At 45.7% G+C, this 19259-nt stretch overlaps 1 protein-coding gene across 11 annotated transcripts in view; it reads left to right on the plus strand.

The window, feature by feature from the left end:
• The window catches only part of ZNF827 (zinc finger protein 827), a 185580-nt gene that overhangs the window by 108502 nt on the left and 57819 nt on the right, over nucleotides 1-19259 (plus strand). For all 11 annotated transcript variants that reach the window (XR_009866625.1, XR_009866624.1, XM_062199530.1 and 8 more), the window contains exon 8: nucleotides 10459-10562. Coding sequence is in view for 9 of the 11 variants with exons in the window: in XM_062199530.1 (XP_062055514.1) it covers nucleotides 10459-10562 (104 nt within the window). In the remaining 2 variants the exon portion in view is untranslated. The remainder of the gene's footprint in view (nucleotides 1-10458; nucleotides 10563-19259) is intronic.

Below are 19259 nucleotides of genomic sequence, written 5' to 3' on the forward strand. Positions count from 1 at the left end.
AGGTTTTTTTTTTTTTTTTAGTTATGGCTGGTGTTTTTTTAAATTATGAAATACTTCCAAACAAAGTAGAAAATAAAATAAAATAATAAATCGTGGTCCCCCAGGTGGCATAGTTATCCACATTTTGCCATGCCTACTTCACCGATCTTTTTCTCCCCTACATTTTAACTCATCACCCAGAAATCATACATTCACCACCAGATTCTTTGGTATCTATCTCAAAAAAAAAAAAAAGGAAAGAAAAGGATATTTCTCATGATGCCGTTTCATGCCTTACAGGAATAATACTTTCAGTTTCTTTTCAATAATACTTTCGGTTTTTCATTGCTGAGATGTTTTCACATGATGGGCACCAGCCAAATGCACAGCCCATCAATGCCTAATGGGAGACGAAAACACATCTTTGCTTCCCTGTTGTCTGCAAACATTGAGGGAGAAAACCTGGAGCCTGTATGGGTAGCAAAGTTATGGAGTGACCTCGGCTCCCACTGCCCACAAACCCCATTTAGAAACCCACTCAAGCTGCAGCGTCAGCCATGATTTGTAGGCGACGTCCCGCCGAAGCCTGCTGACATGTAGAGAGGAGTTCACGTTTTATTCACTACAGTCCCTCTTTCTTAGAAAACTCCCAACATGAGCAGCGACCAGATTTTCCAGGCCCAGCCCGCTGAGGTCATAGGAGGTCTCTGTTATGTCCCTTTTATGTTTGAATAAGGGATCTTCTGTCCCAAATGGTCAGGGCTGTCTTCAGGAAACAGGCTGTCAGTTACTTATCCTACCCCCACACCCTTTGACCTGCCTTCCAGAGATCTTCCTTTATTATACTCAATCAGTCAGTCAATCAAGGTGTTCAGAAGCAGGGGTCACTGTGTCCGAGGAGCTGGAAAGGGAAGCACGGTGTTACGGGCACCATCAGTGTCATGCTTCCTTTGATTTTGGATGATCTGTGTAACTGACCACACGCATGTCAGTAAGAAAGCTGGCCCCGATGTTTATGTCTCACGTGTGAGTACCTGGCACATTTCCGAAGCAACAGCTACCTTACCTCTCGTCCAGACTGAAAGTGAGGACCCGCGCTGGAAGCCGGGGAGACCACCCCGGCTCCTGGGTCACACGGGGTGACTGCTCTGCTGCAGCCAAGCCACCAGGTCTGAGCTTTCCTTTCTGCCACTGGAGAGACTCATCTAGACACCTGCCCTGAGGCCGAGCATGTGGAACGTTCCAGGATTCCTTTACAGAAACGGGTGGAGCTAAGCATTTACTGTATTTCAAATATAATAGTTCACAGCTCCGTTGCAAAACATATAGCTATATAGTATACTAGATGCTAAGCATGTAGTATCTATTATAAATTATCAGCAAATACATTAACCAAGGAAAGTCAGAGTTTAGAAAAACAAAAGAAGTACTGTTTAAAAGCAAAGAAAACTGCATTTATTGTGAGAAATAAGTTGAAAATGAAATGATGTTATTTGATCTTTTTTTAAAAACGGAATACCTAAAAATAAAGTGTGACAATGTTTTTATTTTTGAGTTGTGAGCATATTTTTATGCAAGCTATTCCAGCTTCTTGAAGTGTCTTCTGACTTTAAAATACGTGAGGGACTGTTGAGAAGATAGTTATGTCTAATCCAAATTGGGTACTTTCCCCATTCCTTATCTTTGAGTAATCTAGACTTTCTTATTTGATACGTTGGAGAAGCCTTTAAAAAAAAAAAAAGGTTTTTGTTGATTGGCAAGGACTGTAACCTGTTATTGTTAGCAAGCTCTAATTTTGTTCAAAGAAAACATTTTCAGTATGTTCTCATTTCCTTTAGTTTCATCATATAGACGTGAAGATTCTATATGGATGTTACCTGCATCCATTTTAGTTAAAATTTTTTAAAAAGATTAATTTTATTTATTTGAAAGATAGAGTTACAGAGAGAGAGAGAGAGAGAGAGAGAGAGAGAGAAGGAGGGAGGGAGGGAGGAAGGGAGGGAGGGAGGGAGAGAGAGAGAGATCTTACATCTACTGGTTCATCCCCAAGATCTCAGCAGCCAGGGCTGTGCCAGGCCTAAGCCAGGAGCCAGGAGCTTCTTTGGGGTCTCCCACCTGGGAGCAGGAGCCCAAGCACTTGGGCCATCTTCTACTGCTTTCCCAGGTGCATTAGCAGGGAGCTGGACCAGAAGTGGAGCAGCGAGGGCTCAAACTAGCACCCATAAGGGATGCTGGTGCTGCAGGTGGCAGCTTAACCCCTTTATACCATAACACCAGCCCCACCTGCATCCATTTTAAACATCACAGTCAAACTCCATGTGTTCAGAAAGCCTTTGCCCCAGAGTAGGGTTTACTCTTGTAGTAACTTTCGTTGATCAGCTGTCTTTGTGACCTTTGGAGATTTGAAAGATTGTTTTCTCAACCACTGTTTCCTATTCACTTCAAAATGTTAATGTCCTGTGTAAGTCTTGGGGTGTGTATCAAAGTCTAAGGAATTCAGAGGTCAGCATTTTTAAAATACCAGTTCAGTGGTTTTAGGCAAACACATGGTATTCAGTTCTCTAAAAACAACATGGCCCATCAATACCAAAAGCCAGTGTCTTGTGTTGATGATAACTAGGCCCATTGGAGAAGAGGAAGCCTAAGACAGGAGGGATGGAAAGCCATCTGGCCAGGTAGCCCAGGAGCTGAGGTCTGCCAGGGAGCAGGTAGAGGTTAGAGAGAGAAAACTGTGACTCCCAGGGCTGGCACTGAAGTGCAGTGGGTTGGGCAGCTGCCTGCGACGCTGGCATCCCATATCAGAGAGAGGTTCGAGTCCCAGCTGCTCTACTTCTGATCCAACTCCCTGCTAACAGCCTGGGAAAAGCAGCAGAAGATGGCCCAAGTGATTGGTCCCTGCCATCCATGTGGAAGACCTGGAAGAAGCTCCTGGCTCCTGCTTGGCCCTGCCCTAGCTGTTAGGGCCATTCAAAAAGTGAACCAGTGATGGAAGATCTTTCTGTCTCTCCCTCTGTCTCTCTTATCACTCTGCCTTTGAAATAATTTAAAATAAACCTTAAAAGAAAAGAATAAACTGTAGCGCCCATGGAACTTTTCTACCCTAGAGTGGGGCTTCCAGCACTCCTCTTGCAGTGTCGAACTTCTCAGACACATCTACCTCAGATCATTTGTTCTTAAAATTTCCTTAAAAGAAAACAAAAATTAACCCCGATTATTTTTTTTTAATGTATTTATTTATTTGAAAGGCAGAGTTCCAGAGAGCAGCAGAGAGAGAGGTCTTCCATTCTCTGGCTCACTCCGCACATGGCCACAATGGCCAGAGCTGTGCCTATCCGAAGCCAGGAGCCAGGAGCTTCTTCTGGGTCTCCCACACGGGTGCAAGGGCCTAAGGACTTGAGCCAGCTTCTGCTGCTATCCCAGGTCATATCAGAGAGCTGAATTGGAAAAGGAGCAGCCGGGACTCGAACATGCGTCCATATGGGATGCCGGCACTTCAGGCGGTAGCTTTTCCTGCTACACCACAGTGCTGGCCCCAATCCCACTTTCTTTTGGAGATATTTTTCCAGCTCTCGAGGGAAATAAATCAGGAAGCCCTGTTATATCATATATTATAGCTGAAGAGCTAATCAATTACTTCTGAAAATACAACATTTTCCCCTGTGCAGATGGCAGTCAAGCTATCACTTTGGAAGGATTTGCCTGTACTCATGCATTATAATAGCATTTCATCCCATCCTGATCTAACCGAGGTTCTTCTAGGTTCTGAGCAAAAACTCATTTATGGAACAAAATCTTTTGTTCATTGTTTAATTTTTCTTTTCTCTCTGCAATTCCTGAAGTTCAATGCTTAGAGTTATTATTGTCTTTTAGGAAAAAAAAAAAGATTTCTTCTCTATGGCTCCTTTAAAACTACTGTGTCGTGACTCAACATCATTTTCTTAACTTTCTCCTCTCTGCTGTATCCACCTTGGTCTTGTTTTGTTATTGCTGTCACCGTGAGAACTCCCATCACATCCTGGCTCCGGTGGTGGCGTGTGGGGAGGGGTGGGTTTGGAGGAGCCAGGCCTCTCCATTCTGTGTGAGGCTGAGATGCCTGCCCTTGGCATGCAGACATTAAAGGCGGGCAGGTTCGTGCCACCGTCAGCTCTTAGCAGGATGTATCACCACTTAGAGCCATAGTCTCGTGTGCACTGTTCTCTTATTTATTGTAACTCTTACAGTTGCCCCACGCTGCTGACCCCACGACCCGTCCTGTTGACAGCTGGAACGGTCCAGTTGAAGTCACAGCCCTTCTCCCTTCATTTCTCAGCCCTTCGATTTTATACAGAAGAACAGAATTATACTTTCAAACATCCATTCCACTTTTATCCAGAAAAGGGATGTGACTAGCTAAAAAGTTTTACGCGATAGTGTTTTCTAAGTAACAAAATAAAGAAGGACCTGGGCTACTCAAAATTCGTACCAAGGACTTCTGGGTGCTGCTACCGAATATTTATGGAATAGTTACAGGATTAGCTAAGTTACAGGTAGCCTGTCTTTGTCCAGGGTGAAGGGAATATATTTGTAGTAGGTGGCAGTTGTGTTAGATGGAAATAAATGCTGATCCCTTTCCCAGCTAGCTGTTAGCTTCAGCCTTCTCCTGTACCAACTTTTTACCAGAAATACTAACTGGAGGTAAATCAACCAATCTCTCTCTCTTCTCTCTCTCTCTATTTTTTTTTTTTTTTTTTTTGCCTTTTGTTTCCTTAGCTCATGTTCTGATACATGGGCTTTATATGTATGTAAAGTCGAGGCAGCTAGAGAGTCAGGAACCAGGGCCTATGGCATTCAGAACATGACTCCTCTCCCGACTGCTCGGTAAGCGACTTAAGTGTCTAGTTGAAGGCATGTACTAAAGCACTTCAGATCTGACTTCTTTCACTTAACGTTGTCCCCTCTGGGGACATTCGAGCTGTGCTGGGTTCCTCCTACAGCTTCCCTGTCCACCACCACCGCTCCCAGCAGCGGCCATCACTGATGAGCAAGAGCGAGGTGCCGGCCTGGCCACCTCTCACGAGAGTGCCCTGTGTGTTGCAGGGCAGGCCGTTGGCTGGCAGTGATGGACTTCCGCACTTTGCAGCCGTGAGGCACCAGAGAAGAATATGATCTCAACACCGGGAAGCTCCCCTTGCTCAGCACAGAGGAGTCTAGGGGCCATGCCCTGTCAGAGCATGCTCGAGAGTTAGAGGCGGTCCAGCTGCATTAAGCAAGCAGGTGCCCTGGAGGGCAGGCTCCGAGCTGGGCTTTCCCTCCGTCCTGTCTTCCTGAACAGGGCTGCAGAAGGATGAACACACGGACACGTATGCGGTCGTGGTGCCACCGTGAGCTGCCCATCGGTGCTGAAACAGAGCTTTGTGAACACAGTGACCTCCTTGCCCTTTCTCTTCTGTTAGGCTTGATAACAGGCCACAAGTCACCCCTGGAAGCAACTTGGCCACGGGCAGTGAAACTGATGCAGGTTGACCAGGCTCATGAGTTGCACAAGTTTCAGAAAACCGGGGGGAACTATCTTCTAGAGAGAAACAAAGACTAAGATCATTTTTGCTCACTCTGTTTCTCCATTGGAAAGGTCTCCCTCAGCTACCCTGCACGCAGATATGGCTGTTCCCCACCCCTCCTTCCTCCAGCTCTCTTTGTTCCAGGAAGGATCCGAGAGTCTGTCCCGTCCATGAGTTCCGCAGGTGTTAAGAGATCACCTGGAAGGCTTAGCAGATTAATGCGTGGATGCTGAAGCCAAAATGCTCTGGAATCAATTCCTGGCTGAGCTCATGGGCCTGGGCAATTACTCAACTTAACCTGAGTGCAAGTCTGTTCACCTGTAAAAGAGGGAGAATGATCGTAGTAGCTACCACCATAGGGTTTCTTTGAGGACAGAGTGAAGCCAACAGTACACGCAAAGCACTTTTAAACAGTGCCAGATATTTCATGTTAATTGTGCTTTTTTATTGAACTTGTTCTACATACTAAAAACTTTACCATTAAATAGCTCATTGAAAACAGCACCTTTATTAACATGTTAGTTTCAGACCTTTTTTTCAAGGATGAAACTTGGGCCTGGGATGTTATTAACTTGACAGAAGCCACTTAGGAACGCAGGCTCGCTCGGGATGTTCTGATTCCAAGCTGCCGTAGCCTACTGTACTCCCTGCCCCCTGGCGTGAGCGGATCCCAGTGCAGAGCACTGCTGTGGTGCGCTCGGCCCAAGACTGATGCTCTGTCAACCTCCTGTCTTCTCTTTGTAGCTAAGACCTTAACACCAGCCTCAAGCTGGAAGTTTCCTCGTTGATTCTCGACCTCTACAGAAACAAGGCTGGTCTTTTTGGTGCATTTTTGTAATTCAGCCCGACTCCCTTTTGATTCTCTGGTCCCTCAGAAGAGATCTTTTCTGTGCAGGCTGCAGCCGGCATCCAGGTGGACAGCGACTTGGGAAGTTACTTTTCCTCAGTGACTGTTTCCCATTCAGCCCACTTGCTTGTGAGCAGCTCGGTGATACCAGTGCTTCGCTCCTCCCATCGGTGGGAATCTGCTGTGTGGAAGACAGAGCTAGCCCATTGCCGCTACCTAGCAAAACCTGGGAGGCTACTCCCCGTGTGCAGTGTGGCAGCCTCTGCCAGCTTCTCTTGGAATCCTTAGGGTTGACTTCAAAGGTCAATGTGGTATTTACCTGCCCTCTCTTTTCAGCCCTTCTTCCATCTGCCTGAGTCGCTGCTGGCTTGCAGTGTTGGTCACCAGTGTCAATACGTCCCGTGGGGACTGCGACTCTGGCCATTGGCCTTGTCTTCTGCAAGCCCCTTACAACTGTGTCCCATCCAAAGCACTCAGGCTGTGGGGAGGGAGCCCACTGCAACCATTAGAGCATCCTGAAAATGAAGTCCTGTCCCATCACCTCCTTCCCATGGTGGGACAAAACGGTGACCCCTTGCACCAAGTCTAGTCCCATCCGCCCCCACAGTGGGCCTCTTCCTGCTCTGTCCTGGGTACGCTCCCCCTTGTGCTGCCAGCTCCTAGGAAACCTGATGATCTGCTCCCTGTTCAGCCCGGTAGTGGCTTCCACAGCAAAGCCCTTCCTGTCCTTCCAGATAACAACACGCCCGTGTCCCTACAGCCTGAGTCACCTTGGCGTTCCCTGCGGTAGACAGGACCTGGTTGGTAGATTGATGCAAGCCTCCCACGAGGTCCCCCAGCTGCCCAGCCACAGTGGAGGTTGCTGTATTCCTGTGCCTGGCACGTGGTAGGCACTCACTGAATGCTCACCGTGAGTCTGAGAGCAGCCACTCTGAATGACTGTAATCCTTACTGCGAAAAGTGGGGTGGTGCTGACATTTCCAGACCACCCTGTAGGGTACCCCATTGTGACTCTTGGTGTCCCCAAAGGGAAGTCTTCACATTTCAGACCTAACAGTTCCATGGGTGCCCCTGACCTCTGATGTCACGGTGCCACCATGTGACAAAAGCCCATTGCCTGACCCTGTGCCTACAGGACAACAGCCCACCCATGCTTCCTTCCTGAACTGTCTGCTCAGACGTGTGTCAGAGCTAATGATGCGGGAGTGGAGAAATCTTACACTCTGAGTTTGACCAGCAGTGCTCCCAGGTCTCTACTTAAAAGCACCTTATCTAGGGCTGGCACTGTGACATAGTCCCAGCTGCTTTACTTCCTATCCAGCTCCCTGCTAATGTGCATAGGAAAGCGGTGGATGATGGCCTTAGTGCTTGGGCCCCTGCACCCATGTGGGAGACCTAGAAGAAGCTTCTGGCTCCTGGCTTCAGACAGGCCCAGTTCCAGCCAGTTTGACCATTTGGGGAGTGAACCAGCGGATGGAAGACCTGTTTCTCGGTCTCTCCCTGTCTCTGTAACTCTGCCTCTCAAATAAATATTTTTTTAAAGCTCTTTACCCTTAGCAGTTTTCTTTCTGGAAGAGTTGAAAGTTAGTCTCTTCAGCCCTGCAGAAAATCAGCTCCTTCAAAATCAGGGTGGCCTTGTCTTCATGCCTTTCGTAATGGCTTTTATACAAAGCAAACTACTCTTTTTGCTAACTTGTGTGGAAAAGTTCATTTATGTCCCCCTCTGAGCTAGTCGGAGATGAAAATTAAAGAAAGAAAAAAGAAAAAGCTCACATTTATTGAGCATTTACTTTTGTGAGTTGTTGTGCAAAGCACATCCTATGATGTGCGGATACTGCTGTCAGCCCCGGATGTGGACAACAAAGGAAGGCTGGGAGAAGTTAAGGGATGTGTGCAGATCTTAGGCTGCTAAGAGGGGGAGCTGGGTTTGAACCTAGATCTGCCTCCCCTTGAGGCCATGCACTTGGCCACCATGCTGCACTGCCTTAGCCTTTTTATGTACTGCTGTGTTTACCTATTGTCCTTAACAAGCTAAAATTGTACATGCTTCTGGGATACTCTGTTATGTTTTGACCCATGTATACATTGTGTAAATGTCCAAATCAGGGCAAGCATCAATCTCTCCTTAAACATTCATCATTTCTTCATTGTTAAAATATTCAAAATCCTCTCTTCCAGCTTTTTTTTTTGGGGGGGGGTGCGAATATCTAGTACTTTATCCTTATCTGTAGTCACCCTACCATGCAGTAGAACCCCAAAACTTATTTTACCTCTCTGGCTGTAACTTAGTACCCACTGATTCACCTGCACCCCCTGCTGTCCCCAGCCTCTAGTAACCAGCGTCCTACTCTCAACTTCCGTGAGACCGGCTCTCTGAGGTTCCACATGCGAGGTGCTCCTATGGTATTTACCTGAGCCTTTAAAGTGTTTCCATCCCTTGCAGGTTATGGAAAGCTTGGTATCACACAAAGTATGTCCCCCTCCCCTTCTCCCCACTCCCCACCTCCTCCCAGCCTATAGCCAGCTCACCTTTTGCAGCTATTTCAGTAGTCTCATGTTTAAGACATAAATAAAAAGCATGCCGTACAAGTTGCATTAAAACTAACCTAACAGGTAAAACTGCAGTATCTATCAATGTATGTTTCACTTAAAATATAAATATAAGCATAAACATAAACATAAATATAAATATATATGCAGCTTCCATGTTCCTCTGAGTATTCCCTGTTTGGTGTTCTAATGCAGTAACCAGAGCTCCGTGCCATGCTTAGAAAAGCCACCCAGTCATGGGAGCTAGGCTTGTGTGCACTTAGGTCTTGGATCCCTCGGGTTGGGTTCTGCTTCTGGGCAGGTTTGTGGAAGGAATCTGAGCCTTGGAGGGCGGTAGCAGTGGGGCATAAGGAAGATGCAAGGTACTCTTCCCCACGCCCACCTTGGTCTCCCCTGCACCTGCTTCTCTGCCTAGGCTCCAGTTTCAGCTCCAGCTCCCCCTGGGCACTCAGTGGCCTCCGGCTTCTGTCGTCCATTTATTTACCTTCTTGGTGACCTGGTTAATCCTCTAACCAAAAGCCTTTCTGTGTGCTGTGCTGTGGATCTAGGGGAAAACCTGGCAGCGTTCTGGGGGCCCTGCTTCGGGGTCTTGCTGGGTCACGGGGCAGGGTGGGGAGCTGAGGGTCACTGTGATCAGGGCTTCCCTTTCACATAAGATGAAAGTGCCCCCGGGGACCTCTCGTGTTTCCTGCCCCCAAGTCCTTCAGAGCCAATGCACCTGCAGGCTATGCTCGCAGTTTCTGTGAGGACCAGCAGTGGGTTCTTCAGTGGAGTGGCCCCGCCGCAGCTGGCTGGCCTTCTGATGTGTGCCTTTGGTCCCCGCGGGGTCAGGTCACAGAATGTGGCTGAGCCAGAGCAGCCCCCAACTCCGGCCTCAGCAGAGCCACCGACGGGCCCTTTGTGACTGTGAGCCAGGCGATTGGCCTTCAACTGGGCACAGTGCACTTACAGAAAGGCCAGAGCCAAGAGTAGGCGGGGCCAGCTCTGCTGTCCTCCTCAAAGGTATTTCGGTATTTCAAGCAGGTGTTTGGCACAGTGGTTAAGTTGCCGCGTGGGACACCTACATCCCATATTGGAAAGCCTGCTTTTTGTCCCCACTCTTCCTCTGTGATCCAGCTTCCTGCTAATACATCTTGGGGGGCAGCAGGCCCAGCCCTGGCTATTGATGGCATCTGGGGAGTGAACCAGTGGATGGACAAATTCTGACTCTCTCTCTCTCTCTCTCTCTCTGTCTCTCCCATTCTTCCTCCACCCCCTCGTTGCTTTTCAAACAAAAAAAAAAATTTAAACGTTCAATATAAACGTATCTTTTAATTCCGTTTTCCATGAACTTTTTGGTGAGTCCCTCTTATAAAACCAGCTCATCTGACCTAACTTACATGTTCCTTCTCTGTTTTAAGCCAGTATCCCTGTATTCATTCTTTAAATGTCATGTAAACAACAGCCCCTTGGCCAGTATTGTGTGTGTATATTCGGGGCCAGATGCTATGTGTGCTTTAAATAACTTTGATTTACTAAACCTTGCTCCTCCACCCCCCCCCCCAGCCCTTTCTTTTCAGAAGACACATTTAGACAATCACCATTCACCTCCAATTCAAAAGATCTGCTGCCCAGTGAGTCTCTGCTTCACGGAAGAATATCAACTCCAGGTAGGGAAATCTGTTCTCTTTGCTTCTACTGTTGGTTGCTTAAGAATTGCTCTTCTCAAATGTGTGAATTTTCAGATACTTTCAGCCTATGTGTCATGGTTATTCATGGGAAGCTAGGTTTTAGAAAAAGAGGAGAAACTCAATTTAAACAGTCATGAAAGTTTATTAAAATAAAATGATAACCTCTTCATCTTTGCTTCAAGAGCTTATTGTTCTTTACGTGCTGATATTTTGTCTGTGTAGTGGATTTCCTTTTCTTTAAAATAGTCAAGTTTAACCTGAAAATAATTCGCTTTACACGTTATCAGTATTTCGAGCAGGCAGCCAGGAAGCTATGAGAGGACAGTCCCCAGTAGGGCGGAGCAGGTCCACAGTGGGCGGGGTCACCACAGAGGCCACTTCCATCTCCATGGAAGCAACACAGCTCACTGAGAACATGTTACTACCCAAATCCATCTCTTCTTAACTGTGGTATCCATCTCAGCCATCAATACCTAATTTCTTACCGATTACTCATTTCCAGACTCAAAGAAAAACATGTGCTATTGTCCTCTGATCAAAGCATGGCTGCCCCTCAGGGTTTACACGTGTGTTCTCAAAGTTATTATGAAATGAGAATATTCCAGAACCCCTGCACCATGGACCATACTCCCTACCCACTCCCCGGCCCCGCCTCCCCCACCATCACTGCAGCCTCTGGGAAACTTCCTGTCAGTTGTGACCATTGTCTCCAGCTGTGGACAGGATCTTGGAAGCTTAGGCAGGGGTTGGGAGGGTGGGGGTCCTCCATTCACTTTCATTTGTTCAAGAGAGCAGGATGGGAGACCAAAGTATCATGTGTGCAGGAGGGGCCCTGTACCTGCTTCAAGAACACAGTGCAATGTCCTGCACATAGCTAGGGAGCCCTGCATCCCAGAGACTGGAGATCTGATTCATTTGCAAGATGGAGTCAAACAGTATCTGAAATGTTGCCTTGGGGTATCACACGTGCTTGGAAGTGTTTGTGACTCACAGAGGGGGAAAGGCGTTCTCTGGTCTGGTGATGGTGAATCCATCCCTTCTTACCAACACATCCAGCCAAAGAGAGCAAATACCTGCATGATCTTTAGCTTCGCTGGCAGGGCTTTTCTGTGCAACCACCAGAAACAATCTGCCCACACAAAACACATTGCATAACAGCCAGCTCCAAAGGTGGAAAGATATTCTGCTTAGTTGATGTCTTCCTCAACCCAGGGCTCTCAGAACCACTGTTTGCTTGCCCCCACCATGTCATTTTGTATAGCCATGCCCCTGGTCCCAAAATGATTGCCCTGCTGTTACATTGATGGATTATGACTTTCTAATGTCAAAATAACTGCCTGTCAGGGTGCTGTGACCCACATGGCCAACCCCCTAAGATGTATATCTGAGCCTTGCATTACTGCTTTGATGTTTGCCTTGGCTGTATTGAAGGAAGGGTTTATTGGTCAAGTTCAAACCGAACTCAGTGGGTGATGTCAGTGTATGTGTGACTGATCAGTTGGAGGTTTTCTGTCCTTCTGTCACTGATAGACTTATACTACACATTAGATAAAATTACATTTAAGAACTCTTAACATCGAGGGGGAGGGCAGCATAACTGGGATTTTTAATAGTTAATCCATTCTTTTAAGGGATCTCAATCTACTGTGCTTCAGAGCCTTTCCTTAGGCAAAGGAAAAGTAAAGTGACCACTCTGTATTTCTGTTTTGCTAAAATAAACAGCTAGAAAGTGTACTTTTGCTTTTTAATAAGCAAGGTGAAAATGCTTTGGAAATAGAGATAAAATTAGAAAAATTTAGAACAATGAAGATAGCACTATGATCACGGAGCCCTGGTAGTCTGAAGGTAGTTTTGTAAGGAAAAACTCAGTCATTTGGACCAAGAGGAGAAGACCAATCTGAGTCAACCAGCGTTGCCAGCGTGGAGACTTGTGAAGAAAACTTATGCCTTTCCAGTTTGGCCTTGGCTATTATACAGCTACTATAGCCCTCCAGTCTCTTAATAACAATTCTGAAATGAAAAAAAAATTCCTATAGATCAAAATTTTTTTGAATAAACTATTTGGTGGCAAAACATAAAGGAAGGCTCTTTATTAACTTCAGGTGTTACAACAAGGATAAAGCTCATACATTTTAATGAAGAAACATCAGTGCACTTGATCGTGAGTACTGCTCCAGGTCCACAGGGGTGTTAGGTAAAATGTGTTTTGTGCACCATGTTATCATCCTGAAATCAGAAGAGGTATAAATCCCAACATACACCCACTCCCAAGGGTTTCAGACACATATTGTGGACTGATATGTGTTCTAGTATTCTGCTAAATGTTGGGAACAAGGCCATTAAAGTTACAATTCAGGGGCTTAAAGTTCTAAGATATAAGAGCCATGAATTCCTCTAGAGAATTCCAGAAGACCAATAGAGCTGCTGAATGCTGAACCATTGGAGAGGTTGGGCAGTCTTCTGGCCCTAGGGAGCCTGGTATATCAGTGAGAGCCTAGGGGAAAGGAGATGGATGGAGGACAAAAAAGATGGCAGCGGATGGGCCAGAGACCCAGACAGGGCAAGTTGAGTGGTGTGAGAGACTGGTCAGCTTTCACCATGAACAGGCTGAGGGAGGGAATGCTCATGGCTGTGCATAGAAAAGAAAGCCAGGAAAGGAGACTGGCTCTAGTGACTAGGTAAAAAACCATTTGCTATTAGTATATAAAAGAAAGGCCCAGAGTCTTTAGAAATCTTCTCTTGGGTAATTTAAATGTTACAATTAAAATATTGTTTCTTCTATTTTATTCACTTAATAAACTACTTCCCAGAGATAATGCAAAGTTAAATATCAGCTCAGGAATTATTTCAGATTTCCAGTTGGCAGAGATCATCATTAATGAGATTTCATATTCCTAGTTCCAGCCTAAGAAATCCCTTGTCGATGGGAAAAACACGTAGCATTGTTTCAACAACAGATCTTGTATATCCTTGTACACCTGCTTTCAGTAGGATGGAATTCTCTTCCAAATGCCCTCAGAGCAAGACCACAGAGCAGATGAGGTGCCAGATGAGAATATCTTTAAGAAGTCACAGCCCTGAGCCAGGGGGTCCCTGGTAGAACCAGAACGTCACGGTCATGATGGTGATCGTGTTTCAGGCCTGCTGGAGGATGAAGAGCGAGATGAGGAAGATGGCGAGGTGGGGAGAGGAAGGCAGAATGGGGGACTGTGAAGAAATCAAGAATAGCACAGCGAACTAGGCATTTGCCTTCGGCAGATGGTATCTGAAACTCACAGCTGCTCCCACCCAGAGAAACAGAATAAACACAGAGCTGCTCAGTGGCCTGGCCTCAGCCATTGCCAATATTTCTAGACTGACTTGCCTGAGAACTGGAGAACCCTCAGGCACTCAGGCCTAACTGCGAACGTCTTCCACAGAGGTAGCATCAGAAATCCCTAGTAAAATGATGAGCTAAAAACCGCTGTCTCCTTGTGCTGCAGAGATGTGGGACAAGATGTGCCCAAAGCGTGCACAGATCCCTGAGTGCATCCTGGCTGCCAGTGTAGCTGCTTATGAGTTTACAAAAGCGATAAAAGAGCCTTCCTGTGAAAGGGATGATAGAAATCACAGACTGTGGATATTTTAATGTACGTAGCTTCATTTACAGTGATCCCACTTTGTGCAAGATTTATATTCACATAAGAAAGATTCCAAAGCCAGGTGTTTCAGGGTACACGGGGACAATTCTGTATTAAGAATAGACCCATCCTTACCAATGTACCTGCAGCTGTTTCTGTTTCCCCATCATTGTTTGGGACTTCAAGGCTATTAATGAGTACGGTGCAAGAGTATATCTCAGTGCTTCTTCTAAAGGATCCTGTGTTATTGTGAGTTTGAAGTCATAGTATGTTTGCTCTGTATTAAGCCAAAAAGCAAAAACACAACCAGAGCGGGTGTGAAGGAAAATGTGGGTCTCCGTGGAATTCTTTCCTGGTGTTTGGAGTCTCCCATGCTTCTGTTTGTTATTTCAGATGGAGCTTGGAGTTAGATGAACTAAAACACATCAGCAATTATAGTTGTAAATCCCTACCGTGTGATTTTCTAGTTGCCTTAAGAAAACTCTTCTGTTACTGTTGTTTATAAACACACAGTCAAACACAAAAGAACACTAGCACCCGTTGCAAAAACAACCTTCTTTGGATGGGGAGGGGGAAGATTTTAGCTCCTTTTAGGGCTTGGTATACCAATCAGGATTGGATGTTGTCAGAAGACTTGTTTGAACTGGTCTGCCTTGTTCCCATGCCGATTTTTCATCCATTTTCACTTCTCTGCTCTGTCCATCATCTGATACTAGTGGTACCATATTCTCTTCTGAAATCTAAATAAATGATGTCTTGCATTAACATGCCACCTGCAGCCAACTCAGAGTGCTATGCTACTGGCCAGATATGAGTGACCCGTTCACAGGTATTTTAAAGGGTATGTCTCAATGTGTGCATGTCACCATCATTTATGTTAAAGTGAAGAGAAAGAGAGAGAGATGCTCTGAATTACAGCAAACAGCACATTCTTTTAAAATTCAAACTGAGTCATAGATAAACAACGAGCATTGGGTGTCGGTGTGTATGGTTTCTTGTGATTTGGGCTCCTTTTTGATGAAACAAATTCATTCTGTACAGAGAAGGAAGCTAACAGTTCTCAAGGATCCACTAAATTGTTAGGCACAGAACATATGTCAGATCGTTTAATTCTGAAAACAGCTCATCGAGACATAGGATTTAGCCACAATTTATGGATGACTAAATGGAGGCTCAGAGAGATTTAATAACTTGTTCCAATACATAGGGTGGGCGAATGGCAGCACAGGAGTGCCATCCCGGAACAACATAGTACATTTTCTCTCCTCTGGCCCTGTCATGCTGACTACCGAGTGGCAGCAGGCAGCCTGCAACAGAGCACACCTCCCCGGGGTTTGTCCACACTGCCCCATGGAGTCAGCGTTTTAAGCTGTTACTGATGAGCTGCCTTCTATTAGTAGGAATAAGAAGTGTTCCTTTAGATAAGATCCTTCAAAGCATTTATAACTGTTTACTCTTTATTATTATAATTCTGATCCTGTACTCTTTTCCATTTTTTTCTTTTCTCTCTTCTTTAAAGCTGCGATATCTGGGATGTAGGCACCTGGAATGTTTCTTTCAGTTAGGACTTCAGAAGTTTGTTGTGGATCCTCTGGTTCTGTGAAGTAGTTTTATGAAGCTATGTGGACACTGGGTAATAAAATGCATCATATTGCACTTGCTGGAGACCTGGTCAGCAGAGCAGAAGAAAAAGTTCTGGACTGGAATTCAGGAGAGCCTGGATTTGGGCCTTGCCCAGTTCCTAGTAGAAGGAGGTTAGAAGGTGTCCCCGCTCCTTGCACATCCCCTCTGTTTCACAGATCTTGCACCCTCTAAGGGCACTATCTCTTGAGCTCAGCTTCCCTTCTTTGCTTCTTCAGGCCAAGAATGCACACAGGTACAAGGGAGAATCAGAGTCTGGCATAGGGGCTTTACCCCTGCGTTTCTGCTGCTCCCACCAAGAGTCGGAGAAGAACAAGTTACCACAAGTAATTCTTGAGAGGCACAGTACTGGGGTGTGGCAGTGACCAGGAAGGCCACAGGAAGCTTTTAGCTTTTGTTCTTTATTATTATTCCAAAGGTGGAGGGACAGACAGAGATGGAGAGGCAGACAAGAGATCTCCACCTGCTCGTTTGCTCCCCAGATGTCCACAACATCTGGATCTTGTCAGGCCAAAGCCAGGAACTCCGTCCAGGCCTCCCACGTGGGTGGCGACGTTAGCACGAAGCTGAGATTGGATATGAAGCTAGGACTCAAAGCCAGGTGCTCTGGTGTAGGACAGGGGCATCTCAACTGGCATCTTACGGGCTGGGCCAAACACCTGCCCCAAGAAGCGCCTTTTGGAAATTGGGATGTTCTATTCCTTTTTCTGGCTGCTGTTTACATGCTTAGGTAATTTTGTGAACATTCATCAAGCTGTGGGCTTATGACAGTGTTTCTGTATCGGTCAAGGCTGATTGCCTTTACACAAATAGGTGGCCTTGGCTGCCAGGTGGACTCCTCCAGGCCGTGGATAGGAGTGCACGTTTGCTCCAGGCCCTGACAGTGGGGACAGCATTACCTTTCAGGTATATGACTTTCATTTCACAGGAATGTTTCTATTTGTAACACAAACTGGTCGCTCTCAACTAACAACCGCTAGGTTGATATATCTTCCTCCTGTCGTGTTTCAAGTTCGAAAACTATTCCGCACTGCTTGTAGCATTTCTCTGATGTATTTGCAGTAGATAAGTTGTAGTCTGTGCAACTATTTACCAGTGGGAGAAAGTATCAAAGTTAGGGATTTTCCTGACCCAGATAGTGTTATTTGAGACTAAAGGCTGGGTGCTCACAGCTAGCCCCATCTACCCATCACTGGTCCAGGTTGGTCTTAGCCAGAGTGCAGGTGTATTACAAAGGGGAGCTGCTGACTCTGTTAATCACTATTTGTTGAGAAAGATTTTTTTTTTGGACAGGCAGAGTTAGACAGTGAGAGAGAGAGACAGAGAGAAAGGTCTTCCTTCCGTTGTTCACCCCCCCGATCCGAAGCCAGGAGCCAGGTGCTTCTCCTGGTCTCCCATGCGGGTGCAGGGCCCAAGCACTTGGGCCATCCTCCACTGCCTTCCCGGGCCACAGCAGAGAGCTGGATTGGAAGAGGAGCAACCAGGACAAAACTGGCACCCCAACCGGGACTAGAATCCGGGTGCCGGCGCCGCAGGCGGAGGATTAGCCTAGTGAGCCACGGCGCTGGTGAGAAGGATTGTTCATTTAGATGTCAGCTTATGTCTGAGTTAGCCCCTCTCAAAAATTTAATGAATTAAATTGGTTAAATTGCTGGTTTCTACAGACCAATGATTGTGGATTCACACACTGAAGTATAGACACACTTCTTTAAAGAGTGGTAACCTTTTCCAAAGAAGAAAACTTGTCTGAGGGTACTTCAAACAGTTGATGGAAAAAGGGAATTAAAAGATAAGTGTATTTGGGTGCAAAAAAAGGTTCAAACTCTGTGCATACAAGGGATTTTCAAAAAGGTTCATGGAAAATGTGTGTTAGGAAAAAAATCAGGCATGGATTTCAATTTCGTGTGTGTGCCAAAGTGACCATCTCTTAATTCCATTTTCCATCAACTTTTTGAAGCACCCTTGTCCCTGGCTGAGATGCCTCACTTGTGATATCTGTAGAAAGCCACAGATTGTGTCCATGCCGCACCTTCCTCTCTGCCCATTTGGCATATGGATTGAGTCACTTGGTATCAAAGATAATCAACAACCCTTTCGTGTTTGTACGTGGTAGGAAATGATACCATCCAAAAACCCTCTGAGAAACCCAGTTCATGACTCTGTTCCCCTTGGGGCCATGTCCTCTTTGGCCTTGGCCCAGAATCTTCCACATCTTTCATGGAGCCAACAAAATATATATGTGCTCTCATAAAATATTCTGAATACAGTTTACAAGGCCTCCACGGTGCCTGTGGCTGTGTTTTTACTTTTGCAAAGACTATTTAGATGCCTTGAGAATGAATAGTGCTATAAAAGGCCAAATTCTTGAGTATGTGTAATGGATGATGGAGAGTATTTGTTTGAAAATTGCAGTGTAGTGACCCTGGCTTCAGTTTCTGACTGGCTAATTCAATCTACAAGGCCTTTTCTATATATACAATATGTTCTTCCATTCCTTTGCTATCAAAAATACATATTCTCATTTCATGCAATTTCTTCTTTGTGTTTATTTCTTTTCAGGGCAGCAACTGCCCTCCAGTAACCAGGGTAAGAGAAAAAAAAAAAAAAAGAAAAGTCATTCCACTCACAAACTAGACCATCTATTTTCATTCAAACAAATCCATTCTGTATTCCCATCTGTAGGCCAAGCGAGTGCCTCTCCATGATAAGGGAGAACAAGACCCCTGCATCACACCATAGCCCTCTCATGGTGTAGATCCTGGAGTGATAGGGGTTTCATTCTTTTTTTTTTTAATTTTTTGTTGTTCTCCCTCAATCATTGTTTTCTTTAGCAAGATGCTTAGCTTTTCTATTCTGAATTTATCATTCAGAAATGAAATATGTTAACTAGAAGTGGCCATAGAAATAAAAATGTGTGGTCAGTTTCTGCATTTGCTGGATGTTAGGTCACACGCCATCCCTAGGTGCTCACTTGAATCATCTCTGGAGCTCTTTAAATTCTTCAGGTCTCAAGCTTTCCCCATACTTCTTTCATATATATATATATATCAGTCAATCAAATAATTAAATTCCTCCTCTCATTTTTGCTTTCTTAGTAGATATCATCATTCTCATCATCCATCATGGCTCAACCCAAAGTTTGGACACCATTTGTTTGGGTTTTCTAGGAAGCAGAGTCTGAGACAAAGATTTGGGTGCAATAACTTTTTGTAAGGTGGTGAAACCAGAAAACATTAATAGAGGTTTGGGGGAGTGAGCCAGGAAGAAGGAACCCATCAAGCAGATACTATCAGACAGGTTACCAGCGTGGGCAAGTGGAGATGACCGTTCCTGCGGAGCTGTGGGAAGCACTCTGAAACCCTTCAGAGCTCCCTGCCTGGGGGAGGACAGCTGGATGTCTATTCAGCCAGTCCTG

Source organism: Lepus europaeus, chromosome 8 (assembly GCF_033115175.1).
Source record: "Lepus europaeus isolate LE1 chromosome 8, mLepTim1.pri, whole genome shotgun sequence".
Classification (NCBI taxonomy): Eukaryota; Metazoa; Chordata; class Mammalia; order Lagomorpha; family Leporidae; genus Lepus; species Lepus europaeus.